The sequence below is a fragment of the Pygocentrus nattereri genome, chromosome 19 (assembly GCF_015220715.1).
Source record: "Pygocentrus nattereri isolate fPygNat1 chromosome 19, fPygNat1.pri, whole genome shotgun sequence".
NCBI classification, from domain to species: Eukaryota; Metazoa; Chordata; class Actinopteri; order Characiformes; family Serrasalmidae; genus Pygocentrus; species Pygocentrus nattereri.
In genome coordinates this window covers 14,716,954-14,729,557 of record NC_051229.1, presented here as the reverse complement: position 1 = coordinate 14,729,557, position 12,604 = coordinate 14,716,954, and the positions used below count along the sequence as shown (strand labels likewise).

At 37.9% G+C, this 12,604-nt stretch overlaps 1 protein-coding gene across 1 annotated transcript in view; it reads left to right on the top strand.

The window, feature by feature from the left end:
- tgm1l1 (transglutaminase 1 like 1) overlaps positions 1-12,604 on the top strand; it is a 33,794-nt gene that overhangs the window by 18,689 nt on the left and 2,501 nt on the right. The window contains exons 4-12 of the mRNA XM_017697080.2: positions 1,778-2,029; positions 4,702-4,820; positions 6,394-6,501; positions 7,104-7,281; positions 7,998-8,136; positions 8,854-9,046; positions 9,471-9,624; positions 10,747-11,031; positions 12,434-12,594. Coding sequence (XP_017552569.1) covers positions 1,778-2,029; positions 4,702-4,820; positions 6,394-6,501; positions 7,104-7,281; positions 7,998-8,136; positions 8,854-9,046; positions 9,471-9,624; positions 10,747-11,031; positions 12,434-12,594 — 1,589 coding nt within the window. The remainder of the gene's footprint in view (positions 1-1,777; positions 2,030-4,701; positions 4,821-6,393; positions 6,502-7,103; positions 7,282-7,997; positions 8,137-8,853; positions 9,047-9,470; positions 9,625-10,746; positions 11,032-12,433; positions 12,595-12,604) is intronic.

Below are 12,604 nucleotides of genomic sequence, written 5' to 3'. Positions count from 1 at the left end.
TTAAGCTTCTAAGAAATAAAAGCATTGATATGCATTGATAATAAAAGCATTGATATGCTTTTATTAAAAAAACAACAACACTAAGAACAAAATTAAGGTTCCCCCAGTAAAACCTGACCATGTTGTTGTAACACATCTCACACACACACATCTTCTAAGCTGCTTCTCCTTCTGGGTTGCGGGGGTTGCTGGAGCCTATCTGAGCCGTCATCGGGCGGAAGGCAGGTTGTTGTTGTAACAAAACCTTATATTCTGAAATGGTACTTTTATAGGAAAAATAAAAAAACACTTTCAGTTTCAATGTGTGTTAATACAACAAAGCTCTTCATCTTTTGTTTTGCATTGCTGTACAAAAACCTGGACCACAAAACCTCAACAACAGATGAAGCTGTCTGACTTGACACTGAGTTCAGAATAGATTTCCTATGTGTTAAAGTTCAGGAGGCAGAAGGAGGAAGGGCGTTAACATTGTCACTGATAGTACTAAACTTAAAACAAAACAATTACCCCTTTCTTATTTGGTGAAATGGCCACACAGATGTTGTGAAGTCTTACACTTAAGACTCTAAAGGACTCACACGAGTGCATGTCATTGCTCTCTGGAAATGTTATGACAGCTGGAATATTTTGGCCGTTATCTCACGTAGCCCCGCTAACAGTAACATGTAAACACAAATGGGAAAGTGAAGCAAGCTGGGTGCTTTCATCTTCACTTTTCAAATGGTTTTCCATGCACCGATTACAGAAAAGGGAAGGTCAATGATTTTAATGTGAGTGTGCTTAATCTGATAAATCAGTGAGGGAGTATGAGTTCAGAGGAGATACTTAAGCTGTGTTTAATCGCTCAAGATAAAGAGAAATACCACCTTTTTTAAATAGATTTTACATGCTTCAGTTGTTGAGATGTAATTCAGAGTGGTTAGATGTGAAATGGTTCAATGCAGAGAAAGATATTGGATGTCTTTAAAGTGGTGGTGATAGGAACCAGGGGTCATGTTGTGGACCATGCAAATATAGCTATTTTATTTACTATCCAAAACCACCAGTTACCCTACACATGTCTTCTGAGTACTTATATGTGATGGTGATAATGGCAAAGTAATGTTAAATCTGGAAAAAAAAGTTGTCTTTGGCACTGTTGTGTATGCATGTAGATGTTAATGCACTCAAAAACTATTGTAAAACAATGTCTCAGGCATTGAGCCGCATATTTATAACCGTTTCACGTGATACGTTTCTGTGAGGCGCTTTTAGAGGCATTAAACTCTTCAGATGTCAGGTTCGTATCATGGAGCATTTGAATGAGTTTGTTTACATCTTACCCATTTAGTTATGCAAAATTTAGAAATATTTAACCTTAGGAGAGTAACCTAGAGTAACCACAAGTAATTTTCTTGTACATTCAGTTTACTTTGCATGATGAATTATTTGTTATTACATTCTATAATGAATTATGTACACATATTAGGTAGCCACATAATCAGTTACACTTATATTCAATTTACATTCTGTGTTGACAAGCAGAGTCTGCACTTCTTACTTTTTCAGCTTGTTTCTATGAAAAAAACATGACAAGAATGCAGCAAATGTAAGAGCTGTTTTTTTTCCTTACTAAACGAGCCTGTATAGACCATAATAACCTTTATCAAATTCAAATCATAATAAAATACCTCCCCTTGTACTGACAAACACAAATGTGGTATTGGTGGGATTGAGAATTTAGAATCTTCAACAGAAATTCATTCAGAATGTTTGATTTTGAACGTGTCTTTTAAAGGGCCGCTGCCACTGGTGTCGAAAGGCACACACGTCGTCATCCCTCTAGTGGAGGAGCTGCAGGACTTGTGCTGGGAGGCCAAGATCGTAGAGCAGAACAGCAACCGGATCAAGCTGTCCGTCAACTCCCCTCCAAACGGCATCGTGGGCCAGTACAAACTCACCATCACCACCCAGAGTCCAGAGAGCGAGTCTGTGAGCACATATGACCCCGACAAAAAGATCTACATGCTTTTCAATCCCTGGTGTGAAGGTGAGAAACTGAGACAAAACAAACCACACAATAAGTTGCTCTTGCAGTTTATCCCCCTAAACTGCAAGGGCGTGTATGTATGCTTGATATTACCATAGCTATATATTGTTTTATGGTAGTTAATGAATAAAAAGCCTTAGGATTATCTGCTGAATAAGGCAGTGGTTTAAGGGTTGAAGGAATAGAATGCTTTGCAACCTGATCTCTGTCAACCACATCTGTAGCATACAGTTACTTTCAACAGACAATATTTTTTAATATTTCACTGTATTTTGTAAAAGAACCGAGCTCATGCACTCAAAACTCACAATAACAGGCTTGAGCATCTGCTTTATTGTCCATAATCGACAGTATGCTGATAGAGATCTTCTTTGTATAGGAGCAGCATTTAGCCAGAGTGGGTATCAAGCTGCTGTATCTCTATTGTTCAGGGAAATTGCGAAGTAACAAGTGCATAAGCTCTTAATGAATTCATGGTTCACTTGAAGCATTACTTTTAACTTAACTCTCTGAGTAATGAATTTTTTTCTACTTGAGTTTTTAGATAAAGTTGACCACATAAAAAAAACAGTTCAGCACATTATACACAGACCTATTTACTTAGCTGTCCAGGTGGAACTTTCTCTGCTCCTTTTTTAAGCTTTCCAATCATGATTTCTCAGAAACTTGTGCTGGTGCACTTTTAAGCATGTTCTACATATTTTCTGGATTATTTTTACTAGTAATAGATAAAATCAGTTGACTAATGGGCCTTCAATTATTTGTTTCACAGTAGTTAGATTTTTTGGGTGAAGTTTCAAACATGGCTGACCAAGTCCACAATACCACAATAATATCTTATGACACTCACTGAGAGTTCTGCTTTTCTCAGGAGCTTTGCTTTGCATTTCTTAGCAATGACAGTTTAACATATGGACTATTACTCTGTTTACCTACCTGCTGTTAGGTTTAGCCTTGGCTGTCTCTCATGGTTTAGTGCATTAGTTGTGATTCATAGCCATAAACCACAGCGTTTACTTTTCGATTTAAACTCTATTTGCTTGGCTCAGCGATCACCCCCTCAGGACCGGTCTGTGTAGGGTGTGTAGCGGGTCATCCTGCTTTCTTTCACTCTCTTTCTCTCTCTCTCTCTCTCCCTCCACTGCCAAATGCCACAGAAGTTGAGTAAGGATTCTTAAGCTGTCAAACCTCAGCCAAATTCCCAAGGAGCACTCCCTCTCTGCTCTATCATTTCTCTGTACCTCTTTTAAATTCTCTTCAGTTTGCTCTCACTTCTTTTTTCTCACTTTCAGCACTGGGTGTTACTCTCCATGATACTCACAGCCTCAAGGTTCATCCTCTATTTACTTACTTTCTTAAAAATAAAGTTGGCAAAAATGGTTCTTTGAACTGCTAATATAGCAAAATCACATTTAGTCCTTTTGAAAAGGATTTGCTTTCGTAATTATATTGTTAATTACATAGTTATATCTTACACAATAAATTACAGTTATATTTACTGCTGTCAGTTGTCTAATTTCCTTCACTGCTCTTTGGCTCAGGATTATTAACTGCTTGTATTATTAGTCCGTGTGTGGCCAACCACTTTCACAAGGAGTGAATCATGTGGAATGTGTGGTCTGTCCTTTCTCTTTTCTTACAGTGCATTATCCCTTCCTTCCTCTTTCCTTTCTCTGCTCTACCACAGCTGAGTTATATTCCTTTCTGTCCAGCTGATGTGTGTTTTATTACACAGACTTATACACACACACACACACTGGTTTTCATACACCTTTTCAGGACATAAGTCACATATATATATATATATATATATATATATATATATATATATATATATATATTACAGCAAATAAAATGAAGTATAAACATTCAAGGCTCTGCACTATTTGTAGGTCACTATTCAAATGTAAGCAAATTTGCAACATTGACCAAATTAAGACCTAATAAAGGTCAGTTTTTTAGTCTTATTTCTTCTTGTTTTCAAAAAAATTCTCAGGTGGATTTAATCTACTCATCAGGTTCTTTAGCACAAGCCTATGGGCTCACGCTGTGATTGAAGCAAAAGGGGGACATGCTACCAAATACTAAGAAACTTTACAGATCATGTTCCATTTTAAGTCCTCTTTTCTTTGAAATTGTCATGCTAATAATATAGTTTGTTATAACTTTGTACTAAACTAGAAAGTAATGCAAAACAGAAGCCTTTTAACTTCTTTTTGAACCCCACTGTATATGTAATAAGAATTATTAAAGCCAATTCCTGATCTTGGCATTAATTTAAAACATGAAACATGGAGCTTTTGTAAAAAGCACTTGACTTTGTAGGAGGATTTTGTCCTAAAATTGTCCAAATAACCACACATATACTTATTACTCTTCATCCTTTTGTGCACTACCAGGTCACGGTCCTGCTCTTGCTACATTCCTCTGATAATCATGCTCATGTGTTGGCAAAGAAATAACACAGCCAGTGTTCTGGATCATGTATTTTGGGTGTGGAACACTTTTAACACTAGCACACAAAGTTCCGAGAGGCCCCACCTGCTGGGGGTTCACATTGATGTAGTCACACAATGAGAGCATTTCAATAAAGTTACTCAGCCCAGTCAACAAAGTCCAGGAACTAGGGCTCCTTGCCTCTACAACAAACTAACTCTCTCTCTCTCTGTCAGAGGACTCAGTATATATGGAGGATGAGGCTGAGAAGAAGGAGTATGTGCTGAATGACACGGGGAGGATTTACTACGGTACTGAGAGACAGATCGGAGCTCGAACATGGAACTTTGGACAGGTGCAGTGGGAAGGGAGCGAATGAAGCTTTGGGTTTTGGCGTTCAGCTTTTATTACTGGGGTTTATACTATAAGTTTTTCCCCAACCATTTAGACATACTTTGGATCTGATATCTCTGTCATATACAAACTGACCCACAAACTTCAATGAAATCAGGCCACCAAGCTAATTAATTGTATGTCCACACATAAAGGGAATCCTGACTGTTAATACCTGTAAGCCTCAATATGGTCAATGTTTCCAGTTCTGTTGAAATATAAACTAAGCAAAATACTATATTTGTCATGAAAAATAGACACATTTCCTATATTAGAATGTTGACATTTTGGTGGAAGCATCAAATCATTGCTCTCTCTTGTCCATTAAGTGACTCACAGTTTTTACAACCTTAGAATGTGATATTATCCAAGAGATTGTCTGATTTTCCATCAAACTGATTCCAGCCAGCCATATGACATCATCACAGTGCAATTGACCAGTCGAGGGATTTTGCCTACTTGCCATGTTTTTTAATAAACAAAACATTTCAATGTGGTTCATACATCATATTAAAAAACGTTTTGGACAGGTAAACTTAAGGTATACAACTCGTAAGGCATACAAGTCTTAAAAGTCAGAGTTCCTTCAAGAATTTATGGCAAGAATTATAGAAACATGTATTGTGTATACTTTGTAGTTACCATAAAATTTTTTTAAAAAAAAGCATTTTAAGTTTCAGTTCATAGTTACTATCATTGTCCAATTATTTTTATTGTCAGCAACCAGCCATCACGACAGACTACAACAAAATGTTCTCAGTGCTAAAATGAAGTTACATTACATTAGCCATCACGGTGGTAATGTTAACATTACAGTTGGTGAGTTATAAAGAAGTCTGGTCTGGTACAGTTTGCGCTCCCAGACTCTGAATCTCACATGGGAGAGTGAAAAGTTATTGTTTTGTTATTGATGTTGGATATTTATGAATGTGTGAAAATGTAATTGGTCTTCTGGTTTATTAAAAAAATGTGGAATGTGGAAAACATTTTAGCTTGAAAAAGTAGAGTTTGTGAATACTTAGCCGGTACCAGATGTTAAATTCACGAAATTATATTGAACTTACTTTTTTTTTTTTACTTTCATGACTATCTATGCATATTTCAGTATAATTTGACCATTACCCATTTAAATGAACTCCCACTGGCTATCCGAACAGCAGAGTCTCTTGCTGTCTTTAAACGCAGACTGAAGACTCATCTCTTTACACAGCACTTAAATGAGCATTGAACTATAAGCTGCACTTATTTTATTGTACTGCACTCTGTATTGTATCTTATTGTTATTGTATTGCATTGAATGGCACAGAGTTCTGCGTTCAACTCTGGTTCTTTTCCTCTTGGTGTCTGCAGTGACATTTTGTTTCTAGCAGTATCTGAGCTCAGGACTGTCTTTTTCTCTAAGCTATTGGTAACTAGCAAAGATACTTTCTCTAGATTGTCAAAGCACTTCTTGCTGCTGTAAATGTAAATGTAAATGACCTAATATCTCTCTCTCTCTCTCTCTCTCTCTCTCTCTGTCTCTATTTCTCTTTCAGTTTGATGAAGGAATTCTGGAGGCGTGTCTGTATGTCCTGGAGAAGAGTGAGGTTCCCCCATCTGGTCGAGGAGATCCAGTGAATGTGGTCCGAGTTATCTCTGCTATGGTGAGTGTAAAACAGATAATAATCAGTCAAATTTGAAAAGAAAAAAAAAAATGCAATTTTATCTGTTAACCCCGGAATGTGGAGGTAAAAGTGCACATATTTCTGCCTTCTAATCGGCTTTTCTCTTTGTGATTTCTTAATGCTGTCAGTACATGTATATTGAACATGATTTAACAAAACTGAAAATGTATGGTTGTTTAATACTGTTTTGAGCTCAGAAATAAGAAACATACTTCACACCTCAGTGTCCTTTTTTTGTTGCTTATAAATCAATAAGCATTTCCATAGCAAATTGCATTCTGAATGAATCTCAGAAACTCAGAAACTGTCACAGTACATCCAACAATAAAGGCAGCATGGAGCTTCTTTTATGCAGTGATAGAAAACAGTATAGCACCACACATTGATCCACACCTCCACATGTTTATCCATTTTACTATGGCCAGTGTGAACATGCACGCTCATTAACTACTATGAGGGCAACATTTAATCATTTTTAAGGGGACAAAGACAAAAACTCTGTATGTATTGCCGTCAGTGTTTTAGGCTTCAAAAGAGAGGTTCGTTCAGTCCTGATCTGCTTCTGTATCTGTGTGTTCTAGGTCAACTCTCCTGATGACCGCGGAGTTCTACAAGGGAACTGGTCTGGGAACTATGTAGGCGGGACACCACCAACAGCTTGGAGCGGCAGTGTGGAAATTCTGAAAAGATACCACAGGGAAAGTGGGTTGCCCGTCAAATACGGCCAGTGCTGGGTCTTCTCTGGAATCACCACCACGGGTACGTTACCTTTCAAAATGGAATTGGAATTGCTGTTCAAAAGTTTGGAAACACTGTTTCGAATCACTGATCAGATGTTTGGTTCAGATAAACGTTTAAGGTAAATGTGTCCAGAAGGACGAACAGAGCTGTATGTCATAAAATGACAGAGACAACTAGAAAGCATCAAGAATGAATCCAGAATGTCTTGCATACAGAGGTGATCAAATCTCAAGACACTTACTGGACATAAAATGACCATTAGTTATTGTGTTACTCGGTATATTACTAGAGTGTTACTAAGCATACACTATACATACCGTATTAGTATGTATGCTAATATATAATATGCAAAAAGACTTTATTTAGTATATATTAGCTGTGTGTGTATATGTGTTTGTGTGTGTGTGTGTGTGTGTGTGTGTAAAGGAGGGCTGTGGGTCTTTCCTCATTGCTGTACTGTGATATTCATAGCTGACCCTGGCTAATAAACGTGTGTCTCTGATGGGGCAGTGCTGTCTAAAATAGTCCAGCTGCATTCCAGTCATTCCTCCAGGCTGTGCCTCTGGCTGATGTGTTAAGGGGTGTATGTATGTGTCTTGCTGTGTTTCTCACGCCACCTAAAGACCCTCTGACCATCTGACCAGACAGCACTTTAAGAGTGTTATTAAATCATTAAGTCCTTATTATTGTAAACCTTCTGCGCCTCTCTCTCTCTTTCTCTCTCTCACTCTCAGTATTGAGATGTCTTGGTATTCCTGCCCGCAGCGTGACAAATTTCCAGTCTGCCCACGACACAGATGTTTCCTTGACAACTGATGTGTATTTTGATGAGAATATGGAGCCAATTAACTCCCTCAACTCAGACTCAGTGTGGTGAGTTCCTGTGCTTAATCTGCCCCTGAGTCCAAATGGTCAATGAAAAAAACAACACACTGTACCTCAGCTGATTAAAAACATTTGTCAGGGATGTAATGATGGTTAACTTTTTTTGTTTTATTAGGTTTGCCTTTTGACTTTAATATCACTATTCAATTCAATTTACAGTTTTCTGAAATAATGATCTTTCAAGACTAAGAGCACTGTACAGTTAGTGCCAGAATGTGCCTTGACATGGCAGTATGTGCTCACAGTGCATCTGAACAGCCAACAACAAGTTTGGGACAAAAAAGAAAATAATAGTTTAGTGATGCAGTAATGTTAATAAATGTAGTTATTTCTTAATTTTACTGCAAGCACACATTGTAACTGCTTCACAGCATATTGTGATGCATCTTCTCACACCCAATACTGTACAAAAGCCAAATGCCACACTTCATTCATTTGATTTCCAGTCAAAATGGTCATTATATACAAGTTATTTATTTTTATGCTTCTGAAAAAACATACTTAACATTAAATCACACTGAAAAAATGACAAATTACAAAATGTTCTACTCTCTGCCTTTATTACAGTATGTATTCTTTTCAGGAGACTTTCTTTTAGTTTTTAAAGAAATTTGCAGGGATATTTTTCCACACCTCCAAAGTTCAGTCTTAGAAGTTGGTTGCAAACATCTCAGCTGTCCATGTCCCACTACCTCATCTCTTTAGGAATTTCCACGTCTGGAATGATTGCTGGATGGCACGTCCTGATTTGCCGCCTGGTATGGGGGGCTGGCAGGTTGTTGACTCCACCCCTCAGGAAACCAGCCAGGGAACGTTCCGCTGTGGCCCTGCATCCATCTCAGCCATTCGTGCTGGGCATGTGTACTTGAGCTATGATGCACCATTTGTGTTTGCTGAGGTGAGTTTGTCGTGACGTTTTGACCCAAAACAGCTATCGTTTCAAATAAAATCACTAAACTATGCAGTAGAGTATTGAGATGGTTGCCTGTACAGAGCTGCTAACTGCGCTGTCCATGGTCTGACCTAGCTGTTGTGCAGTTGGACAAGCTTTAGAGAACTCTGACCAAAATCCCATTTAACAAAGTGAGAAACTGTGACACAAAGCTTTTCATCAAAATATGGAAGTTTTGAGCACTTTATTTCAAATGATATTTGTGGATGCACCCAGGTGTTATTGTGTGGCTTGGAAATTGCAGCAAATTGGGAGGTAGATAAAACAAGCTGCATGCTTAGGACTTGACAGACAGTATATGCAGGTATGATGCAAGTAAAAAATGCCATAAGTATTTAATTGGTCCCTGTCACTCATGCCATGCCGTTAGGTGAACAGTGACAAGATTTACTGGCAGAGGAACCTGGATGGCACCTTCAGTCAGATCCACAGTGAGAAGAATGCCGTGGGACACTGCATCAGCACCAAGGCTGTTGGCTCTGAGCAGCGTGTTGACATCACACACCTGTACAAACACCCTGAAGGTGAGACCACACAAACGCACAGATACACACCTACACTCTTTAACACATCAGTGTCAACTCGTATCTGCACCAGTCTTGAGGCTAACTCAAACATACTGACTGCCAGAATGGAACTTGAAGGTATTATAAAGGCAATTAATAAATGAGGTAGTATAAAAATGTGCAGTGCATGAGAACCAATAGAGAAGACCTTAGATTTTAACAGCTTTCAGAAGGTCAGGGTTAAGATGCATCCAAATGCACCCAAATTTTTGGATAAATATGGTTGAAAGCTGCGATTTCAGTTTTTGGATGAAAGGGAAAAAAGTTAAAAGATTTTTGCAAAAAATGGAGAAAGTTAAAATACATTTACAATTAAGTATAAAAACCTACTATGTCAAGGATGGAATGTGCAGGGAGGCGGAGCACAAGAACCAAAACAAAAACACAAGCACATGGCAGAAAGCACATGGCTACAGCACAGGGCAAGAAACAGACACAGGACCAAGTGGAAACAGTAAAAACCACATGAATTATTTTAATATAAAAAAAGAGAAATAGACTAGAATAAACATGCTATTTATGTCCTTCTGCACAAATCAGTACAGACATCTTCAAACACTGCAGCTGCATTTAATACGGTCTTTAGCCAACACGCTTTTCAGCATTAACTGATTTAATGAAGATTACATAAATAGTGGAAATCACATGGAGAATACAGACTATCTCAGTATCTTTCTTTTTAACCTCTTTTTGAAAGTTTTTATTGCACACACGTTTGTTACATCATGCTGAAGTTTATGGCTGTTTCTTCACTAAATGACGAATACTAAAGTGACTTGCACCTCTGCTGGATAAACTTCAAAATGCATGAGAGTTTTATAGCCACATTCATGTCCTTTACATATTAAAAACATGTGTTTTCTGTTGTCATAATGGAGAAACCTTGTATAAAAGTATTGCATTTTACAACCTTTAATATTAAATATTACTTAGGATTCTGTCTACATGTTTTATTATGAAATGAGCATAATTAGTCCTGTTCAATTGGATTTAGTACATGCAGCTGTTGTTTGGTAGCTGTACCTATTATCAGATCAGAATTCAAATCTGACTCTTTCGCTATCTCTTCATGCTAATCAGGCTCAGAAGAGGAGCGCATTGCTGTGGAAACGGCCTGTCGCTACGGCAGCAAGCCTGATGTGTATTCGTCTCCAGCGGCGGAGGACGTGAGCGTGGAAGTGAAGGTGGACGGTGACGGGCCGTGCATGGGTGAAGACGCCAAGCTGAAGATTGAGTTGAAGAACAAGAGTAATCAAGCCCGCAGCACCACCCTCCACAGTCAGGTGGCAGTCATGTACTACACTGGCGTGCTGAAGGACACAGTGAAGACCGAAAAGATTCCTGTTGAACTGATGCCCAATGAAGGTGAGCAGGGACAGTGTAGTCTAAAGCCAAGGAACAGGCCATATTGAATGCAGTAACCTGTACTAGTGCTGGGCACTGTATCATCTATAGAAGTATGCCAGTATTAATGTTTAACAGCAATACTGGTTTCTAGTTTTAGCAGTATTGACAGATAACAGTGATTTAGTGAACTGCAATTTATTTCATTAAGGGTGAAATAAGGGTGCTTGTTTAAAGGAATAGTTAAAAATGCATAAAGTAAGGAGTGACACAATTGGATTGCTGTGAATGAAGTGTTAGGATCAGAGTCCGACTGATTTTGAACTCTGGTTTTCCCGTTTATAAATCCAATCACAAAGTACACATAAGTGCACAGTGCACCAACTACTCTATCCTTAACTACTTACCTAGAAACCAAACATGATGCTTTTTCTCATTTACAGTGCTGTGTAAAAAGCAGTAGTGCCACAACAACTGTGCATCACTATAAGGAGCTTTTTGCAAAAAGAAGTATATATATTTTTGTATGCCTGTGTAGAAAAGAAAGAAAATATGTATTTGTTAATATAGGCCTATATAAGAACTTATTGCTTTGCTGTGTTTCATAAAAGCAGCTTTAGTGCTTGTAAGGTCTGTGTATGTGCATTCATACACAGTCATATGAAAAAAATTGTTCACCTTTGCTCAAATGACATGATTTGCTCAAATGATTTGTTGATCTGCTTGTTGAGAGTAAGTACACCATTTTTAATGCACAATTAGTGTTTACTTGCTGAATTTAACATATTGAGAAATATAAAACATGAAATATGGTCTGTGCAAAAGTTATTGGACATTTTATGTTGCTGTTTTGTTCTATTTTTTCCAATGTCTTAAATTCAGAAAATATTGTGCACTAAAATTTGCAGAAAAATGCCACATATATATATATATTTGCTGTCTGTAGAAGACATTTAGAAAATCAATACAATGTATTTTGATTGGGGTGCTGAAACTTTTGCAAATAGCTGTGTGTATTTTATTGAATTGTTAGATGAATCTGGCAGTTTTTTCTGCTTAAAGGAGATTTTAATTAGATTTCTGTTCACACAGCAATAGAAGTCTGTACTTGCTGCACAATATGTTAATCAGAATCAAATTTTCATCACATTTTATGAACATATTATGCAGCCCTACCAAAAAAATTTTAGCTATTAAATGTAGTATGACCTGTTAGTGTAAAAGTATTGATGTGAAGTATGCTTAGGGGTCTAGAAAGTTGACAATATATCATTGTATTCTAGTAATAGAGAGTTGGTCAGATTCTTGTTTGAAACTCGTTATTCAAGATTTTTTACAGTAGTGTGAAGATCACTTTGGGAAGCTGATACCATTTGGTTTGAGAAATGTACCATAATGAGCTAATGTTGGTTCTTCCTACCAGAGAAAGTCATAGACTGGGTCCTGCCCTACCACTCCTATGAGGACCAGCTGGTGGACCAGGCTGCCCTGATGCTCACCCTGTCCGGCAGGGTCAGTGAGACTAAACAGGTGCTGGCCTGTCAAACCAGTTTCAGGCTCCGCACACCAGACATCAGCATTGAGGTAAGAAAAG